The sequence below is a fragment of the Saimiri boliviensis genome, chromosome 1, assembly GCF_048565385.1.
Source record: "Saimiri boliviensis isolate mSaiBol1 chromosome 1, mSaiBol1.pri, whole genome shotgun sequence".
Taxonomy (NCBI): domain Eukaryota; kingdom Metazoa; phylum Chordata; class Mammalia; order Primates; family Cebidae; genus Saimiri; species Saimiri boliviensis.
Genome location: NC_133449.1, coordinates 26,960,447 through 26,983,725, shown reverse-complemented (window position 1 = coordinate 26,983,725; position 23,279 = coordinate 26,960,447). Strand labels below are relative to the sequence as shown.

The 23,279-nt window shown below is 49.7% G+C and overlaps 3 protein-coding genes across 11 annotated transcripts in view; 1 reads left to right on the top strand and 2 right to left on the bottom strand.

The window, feature by feature from the left end:
- The window catches only part of CAD (carbamoyl-phosphate synthetase 2, aspartate transcarbamylase, and dihydroorotase), a 30,333-nt gene extending 24,976 nt beyond the window's left edge, over positions 1–5,357 (bottom strand). For both annotated transcript variants that reach the window (XM_003941561.4, XM_039461384.2), the window contains exons 1-3: positions 4,960–5,357; positions 4,577–4,716; positions 999–1,128 (exon numbers count right to left, since the gene is read on the bottom strand). In XM_003941561.4, coding sequence (XP_003941610.2) covers positions 999–1,128; positions 4,577–4,716; positions 4,960–5,041 — 352 coding nt within the window. In that variant the 5' untranslated portion in view covers positions 5,042–5,357. The remainder of the gene's footprint in view (positions 1–998; positions 1,129–4,576; positions 4,717–4,959) is intronic.
- An 86-nt stretch (positions 5,358–5,443) lies between these two features.
- ATRAID (all-trans retinoic acid induced differentiation factor) lies at positions 5,444–9,293 on the bottom strand. Its single transcript, XM_003941565.4, has 7 exons — positions 9,195–9,293; positions 8,376–8,497; positions 6,730–6,801; positions 6,577–6,648; positions 6,369–6,490; positions 5,977–6,074; positions 5,444–5,757 (listed from the first exon to the last, which is right to left on the bottom strand). The coding sequence occupies exons 1-7, from the start codon at positions 9,291–9,293 to the stop codon at positions 5,653–5,655; spliced, it is 690 nt and encodes a 229-aa protein (XP_003941614.1). The 3' UTR covers positions 5,444–5,652.
- A 274-nt stretch (positions 9,294–9,567) lies between these two features.
- SLC5A6 (solute carrier family 5 member 6) lies at positions 9,568–21,713 on the top strand. Of its 8 annotated transcripts, none has more exons than XM_074395446.1 (18): positions 9,568–9,643; positions 10,133–10,199; positions 13,131–13,203; positions 13,732–14,264; positions 14,572–14,637; positions 14,970–15,021; positions 15,375–15,442; positions 15,952–16,106; positions 16,483–16,623; positions 16,798–16,927; positions 17,502–17,590; positions 18,031–18,143; positions 18,493–18,560; positions 19,278–19,364; positions 19,510–19,691; positions 19,908–20,011; positions 20,255–20,370; positions 20,728–21,713. In XM_074395446.1, the coding sequence occupies exons 4-18, from the start codon at positions 13,872–13,874 to the stop codon at positions 20,872–20,874; spliced, it is 1,911 nt and encodes a 636-aa protein (XP_074251547.1). In that variant the 5' UTR covers positions 9,568–9,643; positions 10,133–10,199; positions 13,131–13,203; positions 13,732–13,871; the 3' UTR covers positions 20,875–21,713. The 8 variants fall into 8 exon arrangements, with proteins under 8 accessions (XP_074251547.1, XP_074251552.1, XP_074251523.1 ...); XM_074395422.1 differs by lacking the exon at positions 9,568–9,643 and adding an exon at positions 9,671–9,767; XM_074395440.1 differs by lacking the exon at positions 9,568–9,643 and adding an exon at positions 9,689–9,782.
- The last annotated feature ends 1,566 nt before the right edge of the window (positions 21,714–23,279 follow it).

The window sequence follows — 23,279 nt, the reverse complement described above, 5'->3', positions numbered from 1 at the left end:
GGAACAACACTACCATGAAGTATTCCTGCCAAAAATATCACAACTGAATTGAACCACAACTCTAAATCTATCCATTTACAGAAAGTAATATCAACGTAAAAACAAATACGCTAAGTAACATTAGAGTAATGAAACCAAGTAAGTGCAGACTATGGGATACTAGATACAGGAAAAATGACCCATTTTCAGACAGGTTACAAGGTCCACAGATTACGAGACATATCAACCAAATGCATGAACCCTGTTTAGAACAAGATTCAAACAAACAGTAAAAAAACAAAAAAAATAATTAGGGGAAACTGTAAACACTGCCTGGACACTTGTTTTAAGAAATTATTAATTTTTTTAGTGTATGATGTTATTATGATATTTTTTTTTTTTTTTTTTTGAGACGGAGTTTCGCTCTTGTCACCCAGGCTGGAGTGCAATGGCGCGATCTCGGCTCACCGCAACCTCCACCTCCTGGGTTCAGGCAATTCTCCTGCCTCAGCCTCCTGAGTAGCTGGGATTACAGGCACGCGCCACCATGCCCAGCTAATTTTTTGTATTTTTAGTAGAGACGGGGTTTCACCATGTTGACCAGGATGGTCTCGATCTCTTGACCTCGTGATCCACCCACCTCGGCCTCCCAAAGTGCTGGGATTACAGGCTTGAGCCACCGTGCCCGGCATGATACTTTTTTTTAAAAAAGATTTCTTTTACACAGATATTGAACTATTTGTAGAAGAAATGATATGATGTCTGACATTTGCTTCAAAATAATCCAGTGGTGGTGATGAAATAAGATTAGTCCTGAGCTGATGATTATGGAAGGAGAGAGTTCCTTTCTGTGTTGGAAAATTTCCAAGTGATAGCTCAATTCTTTCCCCCAGCCTAACTCCAATCTACACCTTCCAACTATCACAATCTTAGAGTCAGGTCCCAGCAGACTACAGAAACCTTCTTTCCATCCAGGCATGCTGTGCTCTGCCCAGATATGCCTATGCTTGCCACCATACCTTGCAAGCCAGGGATGCCATGCTGTTGCAGCCACTCATGCAGGGTACGGGTAGCATTCCAGTGGCTAGGAGTAGGACAGCATTCTCCCACCACCAGTCCTGCCACATGGATGCCTGAGGATTCAAACCACTGTGGATGGAAAGAGATTGTGAGGAACTTCAGGCCAAATTATTTCTTTACAGTATTATCCCCATTGTGTGGCCATAAACCCTATATTCAACCACACTGAATGGCCTTCAATATACCAAGCTTTTGGTGCTTTTGCATAAGTATTTCCCTTTACTGACAATGCTCTCCCCTATATGAAACACAACCCACAGGCTCAGGGTACCCAGTTCAACACTGAAAATGACATTTTCCTCTAATTAATTAATTAATTAGAGATGGAGTCTCACTCTGTCACCCAGGTTGGAGTACAGTGGCGCGATCTCAGCTCACTGCAACCTCCACTTCCCGGGTTCCAGTGATTCTCCTGCCTCAGCCTCCTGAGTAGCTAGGACTATCAGCATGTGCCACCACGCCTGGCTTCTTGTATTTTTAGTAGAGACTGGGTTTCACCATGTAAGCCAGGATGGTCTCGATCTCCTGACCTCATGATCTGTCCACCTCAGCCTCCCAAAGTGCTGGGATTATAGGTATGAGCCACAGCAACCAGTCATTTTTTTTTTTTTTTTTTTTTTGAGACAGGGTCTGGGTGTTACCTAGGCTGGAGTACAGAGTGCAGTGGCACGAACATACAGTTCACTACAGCCTCAAACTCCTGGCTCTCCCATCTCAGCCTCCTGAGTAGTTGGGACTATAGGTGTGGATCCTCCCACTTGCTACTTTTTAAAATTTTTTGTAGTGACAGGGTCTCACCATGTCGCCAGGCTGCTCTCAAACTCCTGGGCTCAAGTGATCCTCCCACCTTAACCTCCCAAAGTGCTGGGATTACAAGTCATGAGCCACCGTGTTCTGCCTGTTTCTTCCTTTATCTAAAACTGAAATCACAAATCCCTTCTCTGTGAAGCCTCTCCCACTCACCCAATGCAGCTTGTGCCTCCATCTTAGAGCTCTCCTTAGCACTACATTTCTTCTCTTGCTATTTACACTGTATCATGAATACATATTTGTGTCTTTGGCACGAAAAAGAGAACTCAAGAGCAAGGCAAATGGTGTCAGTTAGACATTTATTGAGGTGCAGGCATTGCAAAAGATGCTGAGAAAAGAGAAATGAGCAAGAAAAGATGAGGTCCCTCTCTTCATGATGTTTATTTCTGACTTACGGAGCCAGAAAACAAGGTAACATTCATGTAAGAAAGATATTAATCATAGGGTGTGATTAAAAACTGAATTAAATACATTACTAAATAAACAAACAAAGGTTCAGGGCACAATACTAAGCATGACCCCCAAACTTCATTTGAGATTATTATTTAAAAAAGATAATATACCAGCCTGGACAGTGTGGCAAAACCCAGTCTCTACAAAAAAATACAAAAAAATTAGCCAGGCATGGTGGCATGTGCCTGTAGTACCAGCTGCTTGGGGGGCTGGGTTGGGAGGACTTCTTGAGCTCAGGTGGTGGAGGTGGCAGTGAGCCATGATCATGTCACTGCACTCCAGCCTCAATGACAAAGTGAGATCTTGCCCACCCCCACCCCCCCCAAAAAAAGATAAACTTGTTACTCAACAGATAAGCATTTAATAGCTACACAGAAACAGAAAGTTTATGTGGGAGGAATTGGCATAAACTGCATTCAGCTCAGTGATGAAGAGTTTAAGGAACCTGCATTCTGAGACTGTCCAGGAATCTGAAGGATAGTTTGGCAGAACCCTCCCTGGCCAGGTGGAGTAATTCCTTTTTACGCACAAGTGGCTCCAGGAGGTCTTGCCCACCCTGGTCCTATTAGGGACTAAAATTTGTAGTTCTATAAACTCAATTTTGTCAGTGTGCCTAGAGTTGACAAAAGCGATGACTGATACAGGTTAATCAAATTCACAAGAAACTGTATTATCAACTAGAATGCAGTGTATTAATAGGTCTGTGATGAACCTATAAATTTCTTTCCAGGAAGAACAGTATGTATGTCCTCTCTCCAGAGTGCTTTCTCCCCTGTGTCAGGGTGACTGGGAAGGCAAATTAAGAATTAAAGGCTGCCGGGCGCAGTGGCTCAAGCCTGTAATACCAGCACTTTGGGAGGCCGAGGCGGGTGGATCACGAGGTCGAGAGATCGAGACCATCCTGGTCAACATGGTGAAACCCCGTCTCTACTAAAAATAACAAAAATTAGCTGGGCGTGGTGGCGCGTGCCTGTAATCCCAGCTACTCAGGAGGCTGAGGCAGGAGAATTGCCTGAACCCAGGAGGCGGAGGTTGCGGTGAGCCGAGATCGCGCCATTGCACTCCAGCCTGGGTAACAAGGGCGAAACTCCGTCTCAAAAAAAAAAAAAAAAAAAAAAAAATTAAAGGCTTAAGCCGGGCGCAGTGTCTCAAGCCTGTAATCCCGGCACTTTGGGAGGCCGAGGCGGGTGGATCATGAGGTCAACAGATCAAGACTGTCCTGGTCAACATGGTGAAACCCCGTCTCTACTAAAAATACAAAAAAATTAGCGGGGCATGGTGGCACATGCCTGTAATCCCAGCTACTCAGGAGGCTGAGGCAGGAGAATTGCCTGAACCCAGGAGGCGGAGGTTGCGGTGAGCCGAGATCGCACCATTGCACTCCAGCCTGGGTAAGAAGAGCGAAAACTCCGTCTCAAAAAAAAAAAAAAAGAATTAAAGGCTTAGATGTGTACAATGAGGCCAAAACAAATTTTGAGAAATGCTACTCTAGGCCAGATTGACTTTCTCTGTTACCTTAATTACTATATGTTGGTTTCTAAATGCTTGAACTGTCAGAGGGCAACTTAGTTTCCAAATTTCAGAGGTGAAGGAAGAGGGGAAACCTCACTGAAGGAAGAAATTCAGTTTTCTCACCTAGAGGTAAGAACACAACTGAAAAGCAAAAAAATCAGACAGGGCAATGTCAGTAGGTCTAGAAGATGATAATTAATGATACTGGTTTTGTAGGTAAACTGGCACTCACTGTCACTGCGAAGTGTGTGACCCTAGTTTCCAGTCTCTTTCCACTAATTTATGTAGTCCTAAAAAGCATTGCTCCCATCACATGACTCTGCTACTTTAAAAAAAAAACAACAACAAAAAACCTTCAATGGATCCTTTACCAAATTAAGCTGACTCTGCTTTGGCTCGAGTCCCTCTATGTCCACTGTATCTTATTTATCTGCAGGCTTTTTCCTCATGACTTCTGCATTCCTAACAATTACCTCTTTTACGTTCCTTGAACCATGCCATACAGAATGCTTAACAAAGGCCGTAGCTTTCTCCTCTGAGGCCTTCAACACTCTGTGCCTCCCACGGCACTTAGCAACCCCTGCCTAGCTAGTTAGTAGTAAGTAGTCTTAGTCCCTGACTTACTACTTCAGTGGGTATGTTTTCTGAAGGATGCCCAGCAGGGTGTCAACGTCTCCTACTTCACTAAGTTAACAATTGCTGATTTGAAAAGGAATGTAGAGAAAGCACTGGGTGTGGCTACCTTGCAGAGACCGAACTCATCCATTTCATCTGGGGGGATGCCATAATTGCCGATCAGAGGATAGGTGAGCACTAAGATCTGTGCTTTGTAGGAGGGATCAGTGAGGGCCTCGGGGTAGCCGACCATGCCGGTTTGAAACACTGCAAGAAAGAAGCAGGGCTGGGCTCCGGCAGAGCACCCTTAGGAACATTCCCCGCGCGAGGAGCACGCCCCAGTGGAGGCTGCCTTGGTCGCGAGAGGTGGACACGCTGGGGCCCATGGGCACCGAATGCGGGGGAGGGGGTGTGCTGGCGGGAAAATGGCGGGGTCTGGACGGGGAAGGTTGGGCGGAGAAGCGCATCACAGAGTGGGATAAGGTCTGCAGCCTACCCGGGCTTGCTTACCCACTTCCCCGGCAGTCGACACGGCGGCCCCAAAGGGCTGGCCCCGCAGGACCGACCCGTCCTCCAACACTAGGGCCGCCATGGGAAGGGAGCTCAGAGGCGGGGGCGAGTACGGAGAAGCGGGAAGGACTGCAAACTCCACTGGAACCACGTGAGGATGGCACGCCGGAGTCGGTCCACGTGGCTAACGGCGCGGGGCGCTGGAGAGAAGGCGGGCGCGGCAGGCGCAGGAGCCTCGAGCGCGCCTGGCGGCGGCAGAGACGGCAGCGGCGCGGACACCGGCGGCGTGAGGGGCGGGGCTGGGCACGTACGGGGCGGGGCTCGCGGAGCCACTGGGAATGAGCCCTCGTGGTATCCGCACTGCAAAACCAGGAGGAAACCTGAAAAAATTGGCTGCCTTAAAGCAGTCTCTCCCACCCAAAGCTAGAAACACCTAAAGGCAGGACGCCTTTACTTAAAAAGAAAGACAGAAAGGAAAAAAAAGAAAAAGAAAAAAGTGTTTATTTTAAGCAACAACACAAATGGGAACTGGTACTTGTCTATACCAGGGGAGTGCAATTTTTCAGCTTCCAATGGCGGCCTCAATCTTGATGCAAATCCACTGACCAAAGATGCCTGTCTAGGAAGCAGAGCTCCGTGGATGGGCTAAGATAGATCAGATTGATCTTTCGTCAATGGTAAGACCTATGTGGTTCATGAAGTCTTGGCTTTTCGGCGCTGGGTCCCCCAAAGCAGAATGGAGATGGATAGAGTGGTAGATCCCAGAATCCCGAAGAACATAACCAGTGAGAACGAACCCTGTGAATAACAGACCAAAACATATCCCATACAACGTTACACAGAGGTCGACATCCTAACACGTAATTCATTCCCAAGGTATATCACCTCGTCTAGGCCAATTCTATAGTTTTTCCCCAGAGGGTTATTTGTATTAGCTCCTGGTCTGTGGCTCTCCTTTCTGAGAGGTGCTCCTCTATGCATTACTTGTATCCCTAGTTAGAAGCCCTAATTCCTCACCTGGCGCATACACTTATATCCGTGGAAACCATCAGCACAAACACACTGCAAAAAACCTGGACCATCAGGTACACAAGATCCATTCTCAGGACACATTTCTGGGGACCAGAGAGAAACAGAGAACATCACTGCATCCATCTCATTAGGCATATTTCTCAATCATCTGTTTCAACTTAGATTATCTCAATCATTTCTAGGATAAAGGAAACGAAAGATTACAGATAAAAACAGTAACAATAATAGCAAATACCTTAAGATCTTTTCTTTCAAAAGGGTTAGAGCCCCAGAACTCTGAATGAAAGGCACTTAAGCAACTTTGTCTTCCTGATCTAAAGTGGAAAATACAAGGAAGAAAAGACAGTTCCCAGAAGCTTGGAGGTAAGACAGCATACCTGGGTTCCCAGTATTATTGCAAAGGTTCTTTTGGCCTTGACAGATTTGGTTGTCTATATAAGAGGTGACAGTATTCCAGGCATTAATTCCTCCAGGACAGTTGACATCTTCTGGCAGTATCCTAAAGACGAATATGGTTATAACATGCAAAGTTGCTAAACTCACAGCATTGCCCCTCTTTGATTCTCTTCCCAAACCCTTACTCACAGAGTCTGTAGCTGAGTAAAGCCACGGAAGGTGTTGGCCAAGTCACCTTTGAGAGGGTTTGCTTGCAGATCTCTGCAAAGCACACACTGTCAGCACTTTCCCATCAACCTACACTATATTAGCTTTTTGGGTGGGAGGTGTCTAACTACTTACATGATGATAGTGGTATGTGCCTGATGAAAGTCTGGACCAGGGTCCTCCAGAGAACAGTTCTGGAGATCCAGCCTGAGGACACAAAGTAATCAACATAACTGTGTGTTCCCCTTTTTCTTCATCCACAGCAGTTTGTATTTGACTACACAACCCCCTTTTCAGCTAATAGTAATTGAACACAGCTGTGTTCAGACTCACACACTAGGTGCTGGGGTAGACATTTTAATCCTGCATTATCCAATAGAGTCGCCACTTGACACATGTAGCTACTTAAATTTAAATTAATATAATCTTAGGCTGGGTGTAGTGGCTCACTCAATTCCAGTACTTTGGGAGGCCAATGCAGGAGGATCACTTGAGCCTAGGAATTCAAGACCAGCCTGGGCAATATAGTGAGACCCTGACTCTATAGAGAAAAATTCACCTAAAAATTCACTGTCTCATTTGCACGAGCCATATTTCAAGTGCAAATAGAATAACCACGTTAGTGGCTACTGTACTGGTTAGTACAGATATGGAATATTTCCATAATCACAGAAAGTTCTATTGGCCAGCAATGTTCTAATAGGTTATGCATCTTTTGGAAGAATTGTGTTTCTTGTCTATTTTAGTGAATCTCATATTATGATTTTCAGATCCACAGAGGGCCTTTAAATTAAAAAAAACACAAGTCACATAAATGAAATTTTTTCCACATGTATTCTCTATCACAGATTGGTTGTAAACTGCTGGATATTAAGGATCATGCCACATTTTTTTCTTCACTATCTACTGCTGTCAATTCCTTTAGTCTATATTTACTGAGTGCCTACAAACTGCAAACACTGGGGGAATGTTAAAAATATATAACACAGTATCTTAGACTTTGAGTGGTTTGCAATGTGGTTAGGGAAACAAGACCACTGCCCAAAATAAAAACATTGTATATATTAAATTACAATATGAAAGAAACCACAGGACAGTGTATAAAATATATACTAAAGATTACAGGAAGTTTTAAAAAAAGGTATTACTCTGGATTTTAATAGTAGTAGAAAATATTTACAAAAGATGTTGGAATTGAAGGTTGGATATGTCCTAATTTGGTGGAGGAAGGCAATTTCAGGTATGGAGAGAGGCCTGAACAAAGGCAGAATGCCTTTGAGGGTAGGCAAATTTGGTTGGCGCCATACCCCTTATGGAGATTTGAGTGGACAAGTAATTGGAAATAATGTTGGAAAAGTGGGTTGGGACTAGTCTATGGTAGTTCATGGTTTGAATTTTATCCTGAGAGCAAGAAACAGTTACCTAAATATAGTATCAAAGCAAGAGAGTGATAATGGAAAATGTTGGTTTTCTGAAAGCTTCATATAGAGAAGTATTTAGGTAGATTAAGGAAGAAGAGAATGGAAGCAAAACACATTTTTAGTTTGAAGTTAGGGTGCACTTAATAGGAAATGTTTAACAGGAAGAGCAAGAGGTACCCATATGTACCTGGGGTGTGGAAAGGTAAAAAGACCCTAAAGAGATCTAGTTTTGGTAGACACCTGCGTGATGGTTACAGCTGAAACCGTAATAGGTGGATTCTCAAAATAATATAAGGGTAGAAAAGCAGCCAGCCTAAGGAATGGCCTGTATCCAATATCCAGGGATGTCTTCTCCCTCACCCCAAGATGGTGCCATTCTGATTCAGGCAGCAACGAGCGTGTAGCATTAGCTCTCCTGTCGTTTTACAATAAAGGGCCACTTTTGACAAATTTTGCACACTCCCTGGACATTGGGTGCATATCTGCAGAAGAGAAAGAAACATTAGAACTCCAGAAAGAAAAGCCAAGAAAAGAACAAACGGGGATCAAGAATTAACTGCCAGTACACCTTTCCAGAATTCCTCTAACGCGGGGCCGATAAATGGTCGTGTCCTACCCTCCTAACAGGCTAGACTAGGAGATGCCATTTCTTCCTCTAGAGTCCGGTGCCCAATCAGCTCCCCAGAGACTTTCAGTAACAGACATCGCCCAGGGGAAGGTCCTCATTTCTGAAGATTACTATTCGAACATATTTATTATGCCCTCTGCAGAGACTTCTCAATCTGACAGCCTCAGTTTGTCCCGGTGTAAAAGGACCGCGGTACGTAAAGAACTCATCAAGCATTACAAAATAAAGTACAGCCCTACCACCGCACGATACACGGCTTTCGTGCGTAGAGCTTGCACAAAGAGCCAGAGGACCCCTCTAGAAAGAACTTATTCTAAAATTAAGGAACGAGATCAAGTTTCACAGGTCTTTGAAAGTCAGCAGGACTGGGGCGCCGAAGGCCTGCACGACGTGAGCACTGGGGAATAGGACCTGGCTGGGCAGGGTCGGGAAGCGTCAGGGACAAAATCAGAGCCGCAGGCCGGCAGAGGGGCAGGGGGAGCAGCGGGCGAGCGCGAAGCACGGCTGGCCATCGACCCTGCTTCAGCCCGACCTCAAACTTGCTTCTGTACCTCGGGTAGAGCCAGAGCCCTTTCCACGCCCAGAGCGAGGAGCAGGGCGGCAGCCCAGCGCACCAGGATCGTAAGACTACCCCGGTCGCGAGGCGCCATTTTCCGCTCCCTTGGTTCTCCGCTGCTAGCGCGACCCGACACCCGCAGCCCCGCCCCACGGCGCGTCAGGCCCCCTTCCCCGGGCGTGGCCTAAACGGCCGGGTCCAGTCGCCCTGGGGCGGGTTGGGGGCTGCTCCTGCTCGGGGAGCTCAGCGTTGGTCTTCAGGCGCCCCAGCCTTCTTTCCGGGACACTGGCCGACCCCCTCCTCCTTTTGTCCTTTAGTGAAGGCCTCCGCCGTCGCCGCGCGGCTTCCTAGGGCCGACTGCAGGCTTCTTCAGCCCGGCGTTCCGCGCGTCTGGATGTCGAGGTCGCGTCTCCGCGGAGACTCGGGCCGGTCCATCCGCCCTCAGTAAACATGGCGGCGCGGCGAGCTGGGCTGGCGGAAGGCGGGCGGAGGGCGAGGGCGGGGCTCCACTGTCCTGGTCTGCGCGCCGCGGACCGGCTCTGGCTACCCACGTGTGGAGACCGGGCAGGTGGGCCTGGAGAGCGTGAGTCGGCACCGAGAGGCCCAGGGAGTGGCGTGAGGGCGGGGGCGGGGGCGGGGGCGGGAGGGGCGGAGCGAGCCAACCCCGGGCTGGGAAGATCTGAAAAGTGAGCGGTAGTAATGTGGTCGTGGTCGCCGCGTGGAGGGAATCTGGAAGCCAGGAAAGAACTAGGGTGAGGGTGATGGAGGAGGAAAGGGCAAACCGCAAACTCCAGCGGGAGGACACGAGCCTGGAACGCCCTCGGCACCTAGTCACCTTCATCTCAGTCGTGATAGTGCGCAGCGTCCCGGAGCGTGGCGAGGAGGTAGGAGCGGGATAGACGCTTCCCTAACTCATTTTCTTTGCCTTCTCAGGAAAAGGGAACGATGTTGATCTCTGGAAGCACAGGTGGACCTTCCTAGCCCTGGCTGAACCACGGAGGTAAGGGAGTGCGGCGCTGCCCCAGGGTGGGCCAGCGCCCTGACTGAAGGGCACCTACTCCCGGAGCGACTGTCTTGGTTCAAGCCAACCACAAAGCTCCTTAAACCCGACCCAAGCGATTATCTCTAGTAGCCGACCCAGGCTTCCCTTCCACATTACCCCCCATGGTATCTGCCTGGACGTTCCTGAAAGATTTACATTTAGCTGGCTGGCAAATTTTCTATGGTGTTAGTAGCTATCAGCATTTTTTTTTTTTTTTTTTTTTTTGAGACAGAGTGGTGCAATTTTGGCTCACTGCAACCTCCACCTCCCGGGTTCAAGCAATTCCCCTGCCTTAGCCTCCCGAGTAGCTGGGACTATAGGCGCATGCGCCACCACACTGGCTAATTTTTTGTGTTTTAGTAGAGATGGGGTTTCACCATGTTGGCCACGATGGTCTCCATCTCCTGACCTCGTGATCCGCCTGCCTCAGCCTCCCAAAGTGCTGGGATTACAGGTGTGAACCACCTTGCCAGGCCGCTAGTGGCATTTTAAGGAGGGCCCCCCAAAGCCTTTCACAGCTTGAGGTATTATAGCCCCAGGACAGATTTTGAGGGGATCATTTTGGAACAGTCCTGCAGGGGACAGTGAGACCCTTTGCCTTTTTTGTAGGAGCCAATTCCATCCACTGCAGTGTGTGAACAAAATGAGTTAGAGTTTTTATTTATTTAATTTTTTTTGTTTAAAATGAATGAGAGGTTCTTATTTTGCCCAGGTTGGTCTTGAACGCATAGCCTCGCCTCCTCAAGCATCAGGACAACTGGCCCAAGCCACTGCAGCTTAGAGTTTTTAAAAGAGGTCCCACAATCTGCTGTTTGTGCCTTAGTGTGTTATAGTGGTAGTGAAACAACAGCTAGCTCTTCCTTTTGGCCCTCCCTTCCTGGAGACATGTAAGGGTTTGGATCAACGTAGGGTTTTTAGAAAACCACAGATCTGTTCTCAGAATCTAGTCTGTTACTGGGTCAGGTTTTTCCTGTCTTCCTTGGCTCTCTCTTGTGCCATCCGGGAGAATTCTCCACACATCATGGAAATAGAATTTTATTAGGAAGTCTTAGCAGAGTATCTTGTACTGTATGTCTGTGTCCCGTATTGGGATTTTCCTGTCTCTGATCACCTGCCTATCTATACCACTAACCCCACAGTGTTCTATGTTCTTTGTACACAGCAGACGTCATCTTTCCTCTTACTCCCCAGTAGTTCCCTTCATCTCTATCATAGCAGTAAAAACTTGTCAAGAACAAATGGGAAAACTCAGGGTGTTGCAATGGCAAAGCCCCAGGACATCTTTAGGTTAAACCAGAGTTTAAGACCAGGTGGGCCGGGCGCGGTGGCTCGCGCCTATAATCCCAGCACTTTGGGAGGCCGAGGCGGGTGGATCACGAGGTCAACAGATCGAGACCATCCTGGTCAACATGGTGAAACCCCGTCTCTACCAAAAATACAAAAAAATTAGCTGGGCGTGGTGGTGCGTGCCTGTAATCCCAGCTACTCAGGAGGCTGAGGCAGGAGAATTGCCTGAACCCAGGAGGCGGAGGTTGCGGTGAGCCGAGATTGCGCCATTGCACTCCAGCCTGGGTAACAAGAGCGAAACTCCGTCTCAAAAAAAAAAAAAGACCAGGCGGGACTGGACGTGGTGGCTCTTGCCTGTAATCCCAACACTTTGGGAGGCTGAGATGGGTGGATCACCTGAGGTCGGGAGACCAGCCCTGCTCACATGGTGAAACCCTGTTTATACCAAACAAAATTAGCTAGGTGTGGTGGCACATGCCTATAATCCCATCTACTTGGGAGGCTGAGGCAGAAGAATCTCTTGAATCCCAGAGGTGGAGGTGTAGTGAACCAAGAATACACTGTGGGAGAGCCAGAAGTCAGCCTAATCTTTCTTCTAGTGGGCAAAAGCAGAAGACACAGTTTAATCTGTCTCTTGGTTGGTTGAAATCTAAACTATGTCCTGTGAATGACTGACTACATCACTCTGCTCCTCCCCTGGTTCTGGGAGTAGTGAGAACAGGGCCCTTGGTGAACACCTGTCATAGCTGCAGACAGTACTGCTTCTTTCTCTCTTGTTTTTTATCATGCTGCATAACCTTGAGCAAGTTATTTAATCTCTCCATTTTCTTGTGATAACTGGAGAGTATTCATGTCTCAACCTGAGACATAGTGTTTTCAAAAGTTATTACTTTGTTATTTATTATTGCTAATGTTTATAAAGCGCCTCACACACTGCTGGGTTACACAGCAGGTGTTCAAGGAGTAACTGTCGTCATGTTAGGCTGTCTAACTACATAGCATTCTCTTTTTTCCCTATACCAGTAAATACACCAGAGGATTGCCTCTGAAGATAATATGGTATGCATGGAGAACAGACAGGGTGGATGGTGAATCCCTAGACCTGGGTTCTAATTTACCCTCTGACAATAGTAGGCTCTGTAGTTTTGGAAAGGTCACTTGAACCATCTGAGCCTTAGTGTGTTTATCTGTGAAATGGTCAGTGGTGGGGGGGTTGGTCATAACAGTGGCATCCAAAGATTTAACATTTTAAATATTATGATCCCTTCCCTCTTTCTCTGAGGATTGTCATATATTCTTGGAGAATTAACATACCTTGTGTAGGAGTTAGAAAATCAACTTTCAACTTTCCCGTCTTTTCAGTTCCGCTTTCCAACTCCCTCCAGCACAGAGTGCCAAGAGTACTTTAGGCTGAAATCCTAATCCATCTAGGAATGCTGTTGAATGTGAGCTCCTTTTTCCCTCTTCTGGAGCCTCTAGGGCTGAGTTGGAGCTTGTGGGCCATAGGGTGACAGGGTCATTTGGAGCACAGCAGTTGGTTACCTGAAGGGGCCAGAACAAATGACTGCTGAGCGCCACCCCCAATTCCTGATCTCACCACAGCCACTCATAGAACCAGATCTTCAGCTCTGCAACTCCAGGCAACTCTGCCTTAGAACAAGGATTGCTTTTCCAGGTAGGTGTCTGCCCCCAGCAGGATGTGACTACTCTCTCTGGCTCGTGCCTTTGCCTCTCAGCTCCTTGGCTGGGTTGCTTCTCAGGGGCAGTAGGGGAAGCTCTGCTGCCATTAGTCTCCATGTTGTCTTTCCTGCTGGGCTGTGGCGCCAGGCTGGGCTCTGCTGGCTTAGTGTATTGTAGTGACTAGGTCTGTGCCTTCAAGTGGGGCCAGGAAATTCTGCAAAGAAACTTAGACTAGAGTTTATTTTTCTTTTGCTACTTGGGTGGAGACCTAAGAAGTTTCTTGAATTTCAGAGCTCTTGCGTACCCAAAGGTCCTGGCCAAGTTCTATTGTCTCTTGGCTGTCTCACTCTGCTGCTTCCCCCTCACTTACCTCCCCTACCAAACCCATATCAGGGCCTCCAGACCCTGAAGGGCTACCACTATGCTGGCTGGTCCTCTTCTGGTGGGCGTGGAATGTACAAGGCCCAAGGGTAAATGGCTACCAAGGCAAGATAGGCCTCACTAAGAGCTAATTCCTTTGCAGCTCACCCTGGACAGTATCATTCCGTGGAGGAAGACTGTGAGACCTTGGCTGGGAGCCAGGTTGTAGCCACACATCCGCCCCTGCCCTAGCCCAGAGCCTTGGAGCGTCAGCTGGCTGCAGATCACAGATACAGTGAGGATATGAGTGTAGGGCTGAACACCTCAGCCCCTCTTTCCCCAGCCTCGGACACAAGCATGGGCACGTCCACTTTCTCCCTTGTGGACTATGTGGTGTTCACCCTGCTGCTGGTTCTCTCTCTTGCCATTGGGCTCTACCATGCTTTTCGTGGCTGGGGCCGGCATACTATCGGCGAGCTGCTGTTGGCGGACCGCAAAATGGGCTGCCTTCCGGTGGCACTGTCCCTGCTGGCCACCTTCCAGTCAGCCGTTGCCCTCCTGGGTGTGCCGTCTGAGATCTACCGATTTGGAACCCAGTATTGGTTCCTGGGCTGCTGCTACTTCCTGGGGCTGCTGATACCTGCACACATCTTCATCCCCGTTTTCTACCGTCTGCACCTTACCAGTGCATATGAGGTGAGCAGGGACGGAAGGGAGAAGCACATGGGACCGCTGGGGTTGGGGTGGAGCGGATGGACAGGCACATCTGAAGGGCCTGGGACTCTGGACCTTCTCCACCTAATGGGAATGACAGAAAATTCATCGTGTGTTTTTGGTTCTTTGATGTCAGGAGTGGGAGCAGGGTTGTAGAGGGTGCATGCCAAGTGGGACTCAGAGAGGGTCTGGGTTGGATGTTCCCTCGTGCTCCTGAGCATCTTGACGGAAGTTTTGTGTGAGTTGTGGGGATGAAGTCAGGAGGAAAACCTTTTTTCTGTATACCCAGTACCTGGAGCTTCGATTCAGTAAAACTGTGCGAGTATGTGGAACTATGACCTTCATCTTTCAGATGGTAAGTAGAATGAGGATAGAAACCAAGCCTGGGGCATGTTGGGGGACCTGAACCCAAGTGTGCCGAGGGAATTCGAGTCTCCCCTTCTCTCAGACTGGCAGGATTGAAATTCCTGCTAGAGCTTAGCATCTGTAAAGCTCCCAGAGGCCTATTCCTTCTAATTCCAGCACAGATACTATGGTGGCAGCAAGGCAGAATTGGGAGGAGGAGGAAGAGGAAAGGGAGCCTAGGTGAGAGGAAGCCATGGGCATATTGGTGCTGAAGCCCATCTTTCTTCCTCTCTCTTCCCACCCTTCCCCTCTCCCCGCTCACAATTTTTCCACATCCAACAGGTAATCTACATGGGGGTTGTGCTCTATGCTCCATCCCTGGCTCTTAATGCAGGTGAGGAGTCACACAGCCATGGGAGGCTAGGAAGGCACCTTTTGGGGGGCAGGTGGAGAAGAGTGTGTGGAAAAGAACCTGATCTCGGACGGGGAATTAATTTACTGCTTAGGCCCTTGGGTGGGTCTCTACCAGAGGGAGGCTTGGTCCACCTCGCTTGAAAGCTAGTGACATCTTAACCATGCCTCATCTGAACTGGTTAAGCAATACCTTTTGGTGGAGCTCTGCAAACTTTTTTTTCCCGTTGTGGTGAATGATTTACGTCATTGTTAATCACCGAATGCTTTATCTCTGTGGCATGACATGATTGCCCTACCAGGGCTTCTAAGCTCATGTGGCTTATGTGCTTACAGTGACTGGCTTTGATCTGTGGCTGTCAGTGCTGACCCTAGGCATTGTCTGTACCATCTATACTTCTCTGGTAAGTGCAGTAAGTCCCGGTGGTGGGGAGGGGAACGGATGAAGTAAAGAGGGGAGATGGGAAGAGAAGGAAGAGAAGAGATAAGCTGAGAATATAGGTGAGGAGAATACAGGTGAAATTCTAAGGTGGGATGAGGTAAGATTTATGATAGGATTTAGCAGTGGGTGTAGCATATGAAGGTAGAGGATGGGATGGGAATGATGTCAACAGAGTCACAGCAATTATGTGCCTAACGGAGGAGAGTCCCCTCATTGGTAGTATGTCCTTAGGGTGGATGGTTACAGGAGTGTCCGAGAGAGAGAATATAGTCATGGGTTTTTAGTTTCTGTTTCTAGTTGGGTCAATAAAGCCCCTTCCTCATTTCTCTTTTATACTTATCACTAGAGACAGAAAATAAAAACTGGCTTCAGGCTGCAAAAAGCCTAAAACAAAAGAACAACAAAATAAGGCAGGTTGGACAAGCGCGTTTGGAAGGCCTTTGTGGTAGGTTTGCTGTGCTTTCCTTGCAGGGTGGGCTGAAGGCTGTCATCTGGACAGATGTGTTCCAGACACTGGTCATGTTCCTTGGGCAGCTGGCAGTTATCATTGTGGGGTCGGCCAAGGTGGGCGGCTTGGGGCATGTGTGGGCTGTGGCTTCTCAGCACGGCCGCATCTCTGGGATCGAGTAAGTATACCCCTACCTCCGGCTGGGATCTGCAGTGCCTGGGCTCTAGTAAGCAGAGGGCAAATTGGGAAGCCTGAGGTGTAGCAGCAGACAGCGGGAAACTGGCCCGGCAGAAATGGAGGGTGATTACAGTGCCCGGCTAGTGTTTATGGAGGGTCAGGACGTTACCTGGGATGAGTACCTGGAATGAGGCTGTGGTGGAAGAGTGGAGCCTCCCTCTAACTGGCTGTGCTGTCTCTCAAGTACACCCAGCTTCTTGCCTTCAGTCAGTCCCTTGGCCCTAGCAGTGGTATCTCCCCTCCTCTCCACCTGCCAAGAGGGCAGGAAGGCTGTGTCTCTGGGGCTTTGCACAATGACTGGGTGGTGTCTGTTACAGGCTGGATCCAGACCCCTTTGTGCGGCACACCTTCTGGACCTTGGCCTTTGGGGGTGTCTTCATGATGCTCTCCTTGTATGGGGTGAACCAGGCTCAGGTGCAGCGGTACCTCAGTTCCCGCACGGAGAAGGCTGCTGTGCTGTGAGTGCAGGGCCAGGAAGAGAGTGGAGCAAGGTCTAGGGGAAGGGGTTCCCTAGAGATCATTGGGGTGGGGCAGGATGCCAGAGTGCATACACATCCACTGGGGTGGGTCTCCTTTCTTGAGGTCAGGGGCACATGCCTGAGGGTGCCTGTTGGCATTGATCTCTTTTGCAGGTCCTGTTACGCAGTGTTCCCCTGCCAGCAGGTGGCCCTCTGCATGGGCTGCCTTATTGGCCTGGTTATGTTCACGTATTACCAGGAGCATTCCATGAGCATTCAGCAGGCTCAGGCAGCCCCAGACCAGGTGAGAAGGCCCTCTCCTGTTCCTGTGAGGGCAGGCCTGGCCCCTCAATAGGAGTGTCTAGGTAGGAAAGGACTCCCACTCGGGGTGGGAGATGGTTGTAAAGTCTTTCCCACTCTGAGATGCTAGCAGTCTAGCTTGTGAGGATCCCAGCCTCTAGCATCACTAACCACAGTGCTCATTCTATTGGGATGAGGACCTACCCTTACTGACTCCCAATTGGGCTCCATGTGCTCTGCTGGGAGCTCTCACATCCCTGGTCTCACCTAAGCCTCCCAATAGCCTCATTTCACAGAGGAGAAAAACAGACTCAGCAAGGTAGCCAGTAAGCAGAAATCACACTAGTAGCCAGAGACAGAGCTGTGGGCAAATTGTAATTCCCTCTGCAAAGCCCATTTTCTCTCCACTTAATGTGCAGTCACTTGGGTCAACAGAAATGCCTAGGCCCTGGTTTCCCTTCTAACACACCCAGTGTGGGTAGATTCGCTGGGGCACGTGCAAAGGGAGCTTCCCTACAGAGCCACCCTGGGAAGGCCCCTCTCTGAGGACAGCTCTGCACCTCCCACTCTGCTTGTAGTTCGTCCTGTACTTTGTGATCGATCTCCTGAAGGACCTGCCTGGCCTGCCGGGGCTCTTTGTTGCCTGCCTCTTCAGCGGCTCCCTCAGGTACCCCCTTTGACCATTTCACTCAGGCCTGAGTCACCTGACCCCCATTTGGTACAAGGTGATGAGTGGAGTGGGGTGGCGAGGGTCGGGGGAGGGGAATCCCCCTGAGTTTCTTACTGTGCCTGTCCCATCTGTGTGGGTAACAAGGGATAGCTCATCTCTGTAGGCCAGAGCACATTTTCTCTCAAGAGATACCCCTGTTTTGGTTAAGAGTTCTTTTATGATACCATAAATTGATCTATTTGAATGAAACCCATATCCACACTCAGAAAAGGACTGTGTCCTTGCCTTCAAGGGCTGATCTGAGGTGGCATTAGGTCCAACTATGAGGAGGTTTCCTGGTGGTATATGCTATCTCCCCGCTTTCGGGCACCATCTCCTCCATAGAGTCGATAGTTCCGCCTTGCTCAACTCCTCCTCCTTTTCTTCCTCTTTTTCAGCACTATATCCTCTGCTTTTAATTCATTGGCAACGGTGACAATAGAAGACCTGATTCGCCCCTGGTTCCCTGAATTCGCTGAAGCCCGGCCCATCATGCTTTCCAGAGGCCTTGGTGGGGTTATGCTTTCTTATTTCTTCAGTCTGGGTCTTTCTAAGCTACACCCTGACCACTGTCATCCGTCTGCTGTAAAACGCCCACTTTATCCAGGGCCCAGCACTTGCCTAATGAAGCACACAACCTTCCCTATGTGCATGGTTGTTTACATCTCAGGGCATGGCCTAGGAAGTTGTCTGAGTCACATAGGAACGAGGACTTGGTGGGAGGAAGCTGGAGCATGATGTAATCCGCCTTTTGCTTCCAGGGAGACAGAGGTGGTAGTTTGGCTGGGCAGGGAGCCTTGCTTTACCCCATTGATTGTATTAACCCACATCTTGTTTTCTGTCCTCTCCTTTTTCCCCAGCCTTTGGCTATGGGCTACTTTGTCTGGGAATGGCCTATATTTCCTCCCAGATGGGACCTGTGCTACAGGTAATAACTATAGAGGGTAGAAAGCAATTTTAAGGGAGAGAAAGAATCAATTGAAACAGGAAGTTGAGAAAGGCAGCTATATTGAGGGGAGTGACCAGGGGGCAGGTGTAAGAGATTCCCCTTTGATGGACCACCTTCACTGTGAACAGACTTCCAAGCAGCCAGAGGCCCCAGGGTCATTCCTGGGATATTGTAGGCTCAGAGAGCTAAGGATCAGCCTCAGAGGAGAACCCAAAGCACGTCTCTCCCCGTCAGCCCTTCAGCAGCCATTCCTGCCCTCTGGAGTTCTTTTTTTGAGACAGAGTCTCGTTCTGTTGCCCAGGCTGCAGCGCAGTGACACGGTCTCGGCTCGCTGCAACCTCCACTTCCGGATTCTAGTGATTCTCCTGTCTCAGCCTCCTGAGTAGCTGGGATTACAGGCATACACCACCACACCAGCTAATTTTTGTATTTTTAGTAGAATCGGGGTTTTACCATGTTGGCCAGGCTGGTCTCGAACTCCTGACCTCAGGTGATCCACCCGCCTTGACCTCCCAAAATGTTAGGATTACAGACCTGAGCCACGGTGCCCAGCCACTTCTGGAGTTCTGATTGTTCCCATAAAAGAGACAAATCCGACAAGTGGGGTTCTGAGGCCATGGCGGATGGCTGTGCCCTATGGTAAGTCTGGGCATCTCTGAGTCTGTGTTCTATTTTCTTCTCACCCTGTCTTCCTAGGCAGCAATCAGCATCTTTGGCATGGTTGGAGGGCCACTGCTGGGACTCTTCTGCCTTGGGATGTTCTTTCCTTGTGCCAACCCTCCTGTGAGTGATGCATCTGGATCCACAGTCATGTGCAGTGGGATGGGCCTGGGGGACAGGTTGGCAGGGCTGTCACCAGGAGAGCTGAGGACTGCTGTGAGGGCTGGCAGGGCTGGCCTTGTGACAGGTGTGCACTGTGTCTCGGCAGGGTGCTGTTGTGGGCCTGTTGGCTGGACTTGTCATGGCCTTCTGGATCGGCATCGGGAGCATCGTGACCAGCATGGGCTCCCGCATGTCACCCCCTCCCACTAATGGGTCTAGCTTCTCCCTGCCCAGCAATCTAACCGTTGCCGCTGTGACCACGCTGATGCCCTCGACTATCCTCTCCAAGTAAGGCGGAGCTTGCTGTCTTTCTCCTTGTTTTCTCAAAGCCCTCCTTTGAGGGCTTTCACAGGGGTCTTGCGAAGGGATAGGCCACCAGAGGCCCCAGGGAAATGTTGGGTATTGGGTCCCAAGACCCTGGGACTATGTGGGCGAGTGGAGACTGGTGCCCAAGGAATGCTCTGCCAACGAATTGCTGATTGTCCTCCCCTCTGCTTTTCTCAGGCCCACAGGGCTGCGGCGGCTCTATTCCCTGTCCTACTTATGGTACAGCGCTCACAACTCCACCACAGTCATTGTGGTGGGCCTGATTGTCAGTCTGCTCACCGGTGAGGGTGCGGGATTGCAGTGCAGATAAACACGGAGGGTCTCTGGGAGAGCCCTAGGGGACTCTACCCTCTGGGGAGAAAGGCTCCTGCCGTCTGAGCTCTTGGGTGTCCGTGGCTGTCAGGTTTTTTTTGCTGGGATGTAGGAGGTGGGTGGGGGCTGGGGCCTCTGCGGCCCAAGGGAGGACACGGGTCCACTGCTGTGGATGGTTCCACGCAGAGACTCAGAAGCACCTCTGCCTTCAGGGGGAATGCGGGGCCGGTCCCTGAACCCTGCGACCATTTACCCAGTATGGCCGAAGCTCGTGGCCCTCCTGCCCTTGTCCTGTCAGAAGCGGCTCCACTGTGGGAGCTACAGCCAGGTAGTACCTGCTGTCCAAGTGACCCCTCCCTGCCCTTCTCTGCAGACACTGACCCTCCAGGTTCCCTTCCACCCCTTTTCTCTCCGCCTTCCCTCGGTGCCCTTCTCTCTCAGGATCAGCTAAGCCTGGACTGTCCCACATGGCTGTCTCAGCTTCTACCCATAGGGGACGCACTGGCTTACGGGATAGAAGGATCTCAGGGCTCAGAGGAGATCAGCCCCAGCCTGGGCCAGTCAGCTGCCCTCCCCTTCCCGAGCTCCCCACCGTGCTGTCTAGCGGGGACCTTTTCCGTGTGAATCCCGTCACCACCCGTGGTCCCTGTTTACCAGCTCCACCCGCTTTGCTCTGTGTTTGTAGAACCACCTCATAAATGGTGAGCTGTTTTCCAAGAAGCTGAGGAATGGTGTGCTAGGGGACAGCAGAGACAAGGAGGCCATGGCCCTGGACGGCATGGCCCATCAGGGGAGCAACCCCACCTGCATCCTCCATGAGACCTCCCTGTGATGTTGACTCAGGACCCCGCCTCTGTCCTCACTGTGCCAGGCCGTAGCCAGAGGCCACCCTGTAGTACAGGGATGAGTCTTGCTGTGTTCAGGGACAGGCCTGGATGACCTCACTCATACCAAAAGACCTTGTTCTTAGAGGTTCTCACCGGCAGTAGAAGCTATCACATCTCAAGCATGTGAGGCACTGTTTCCCTCGTCGCCTGCCAATCTGTTTTCTAAAGGACCAGGCTTGGGAGCAGGATCATGTCAGAAATAAGGATCGAAGTGCATCCTCTGGGGAAAAGATAATGGCTTCTGATTCAACATAGCCAGAGTCCTTTGAAGTGGCTAGAAACAGCACTCCGGTTATAACTGCCCCAGGGCCCGATTCAAGACTAACAGTCTTCACAGTGAAACTGGAAGCTGCGTCCCCTGTAGTCCACATCTCAGCACCAGTTCTGCCAGCCACAGTGGGCCCCTGTGGTTACTTTCAGATTGTGACACTCAAGCCCGTCTCATTCTTATCTGTCTACCTCTATTGTGAAGAGGGAGGTTTTGGTGTCCCTGGGTCTCTGGGAATAGAAGGTCCATTTGTCTCCTTTGTGTAGAGCAGGCAAGTTTTCTGCCTCACTGCGTCCATCCTCCACCTCTGAGATGGACACTTAGAGACAGGGGTAAATGTGGATCCCAGAAACCAGGGCCGTGACTGGGTCCACTGTGGAACAGCCATCTATTTACCCGCCTCCTGGGCCAGGCCACCGTAGTGTAATTTCTGTCATCTCTGCCCGGTTTCCTTTTGGAGTTTCTTCCCCACATATCATTGTTCCTGAGGAATAAAAACTACCATTGGACCTAGAATTTGGGCTCCTGTACTCTCTCCGCCTGCTCTTGTCCACCCTGTCGCATCCCCTGGGTAAGGAGTCCCATCTCATGTACAGATCACCTTCCTGTGCTGAGGAGAGGGGCTGCTGCCGGGGACAGCATTGTGCTCACCAGGGTGGAAGATACACACTCTCTCCTAAGACTTCTCATCCCCTGGGGCTTACTTAGTCTATTCCTTCTCTGGCCCCACTTTCCCTTTGCCAGAACAACTTTTGCTCTCAGGTTTTTACTTTTGGAACTAGAGGAAGAATGTTCCCATACGATTTTAGAAACAGAACATTCTAGCTGGACTTTTTTTTTTTTTTTTTTTTTTTTTTTTGAGACGGAGTTTCACTCTTGTTACCCAGGCTGGAGTGCAATGGCGCGATCTCGGCTCACCGCAACCTCCACCTCCTGGGCTCAGGCAATTCTCCTGCCTCAGCCTCCTGAGTACCTGGGATTATAGGCACGTGCCATCATGCACAGCTAATTTTTTGCACTTTTAGTAGAGACGGGGTTTCACCATGTTGACCAGGATGGTCTCGATCTCTCGACCTCGTGATCCACCCGCCTCGGCCTCCCAAAGTGCTGGGATTACAGGCTTGAGCCACCGCGCCCGGCTCTAGCTGGACTTTTATGGTCTTATGAAGAACAGTGTGCTCATACCCTCCCACACCTGGCCTGTGCTCCTGCCTGGCCCCGTCCAGCTGCCCACATCAGCTCTGCACAAGCTCTTCAGGGTCTCTTAGCAGAGACCTGGTCCCAGGCATATCTGAGTTCAGCCTTGTCTGAGGCCTTCTCCTGGAGCAGTTCTAGCTGTTCACATTCTAGCTGTTGTCACATTCAGTGCAGCTCAGGCCTGGGATGTTCCGTGTCCCTTTTTCTACTTCTACCCCAGCTCGCTCAGTCACACCCCAGCCCCTTTCACCTCTGCCCTGGCCAGCCCTGTGGAGGAACAGGGGGCCCCGTTGTGCCAAGAGTCCAGACGCTAGCCACTCCCAACCTGTCCAGTCTGCATTTATGTTCATGATGATAATGATGTCTCCTAATGGATCTTAAACCTGCTGCCCTGAATTTTTTTTTTTTTTTTTCCATTCCACAAGGCTCTGGTCTTGAACATGGACATTCCTTCTCAGTATGGACTTTAGATATTTGGTCATGATCTATTCTAGGTCTAGGAAGGTACTTTGACAGGCCAAAGGTATGTCCACTGAATTTACCATATTTCACACATGTCCGAGTGGTACAGGGAGAATTGGGAGAATGATATACCCTAATTTGCTGAATTAGGGTGGAAGTGAGTCTATGTGAGAGGACATGAAAACGTTTTACTAGGGGCCTCTGGCCTCAGGCCTATTTTGTTTCGTCTTGTGAATTAAAAATTCAATGATGGAAAGATGAGAAGCCTATAATTATCGTTCAGAAAAGAATACTTTGGGAGATAGGCAAGAGGATTGCTTGAGGCCAGGAGTTCCAGACCAGCCCGGGCAACATAACCAGACCCCATCTCTACAAAAACAAAAATTAGCCTAGCCGGCATGCTGGCATGTACCTGAGTCCCAG

What these genes read in the sequence shown, in the direction of transcription:
- ATRAID (XM_003941565.4), bottom strand. Translation starts at nt 9,293, where the DNA reads ATGGCGCCTCGCGACCGGGGTAGTCTTACGATCCTGGTGCGCTGGGCT. An exon ending in TTTACTCAGCTACAGACTCT is followed by an intron (nt 6,491 to 6,576) that starts GTGAGTAAGGGT and finishes ATTCGTCTTTAG; the next exon opens with GATACTGCCAGAAGATGTCA. An exon ending in GATATAAGTGTATGCGCCAG is followed by an intron (nt 5,758 to 5,976) that starts GTGAGGAATTAG and finishes TGTTATTCACAG; the next exon opens with GGTTCGTTCTCACTGGTTAT.
- SLC5A6 (XM_074395451.1), top strand. Translation starts at nt 13,872, where the DNA reads ATGAGTGTAGGGCTGAACACCTCAGCCCCTCTTTCCCCAGCCTCGGAC. An exon ending in AGATGGGACCTGTGCTACAG is followed by an intron (nt 18,561 to 19,277) that starts GTAATAACTATA and finishes CTGTCTTCCTAG; the next exon opens with GCAGCAATCAGCATCTTTGG. An exon ending in ACTGTGGGAGCTACAGCCAG is followed by an intron (nt 20,371 to 20,727) that starts GTAGTACCTGCT and finishes CTGTGTTTGTAG; the next exon opens with AACCACCTCATAAATGGTGA.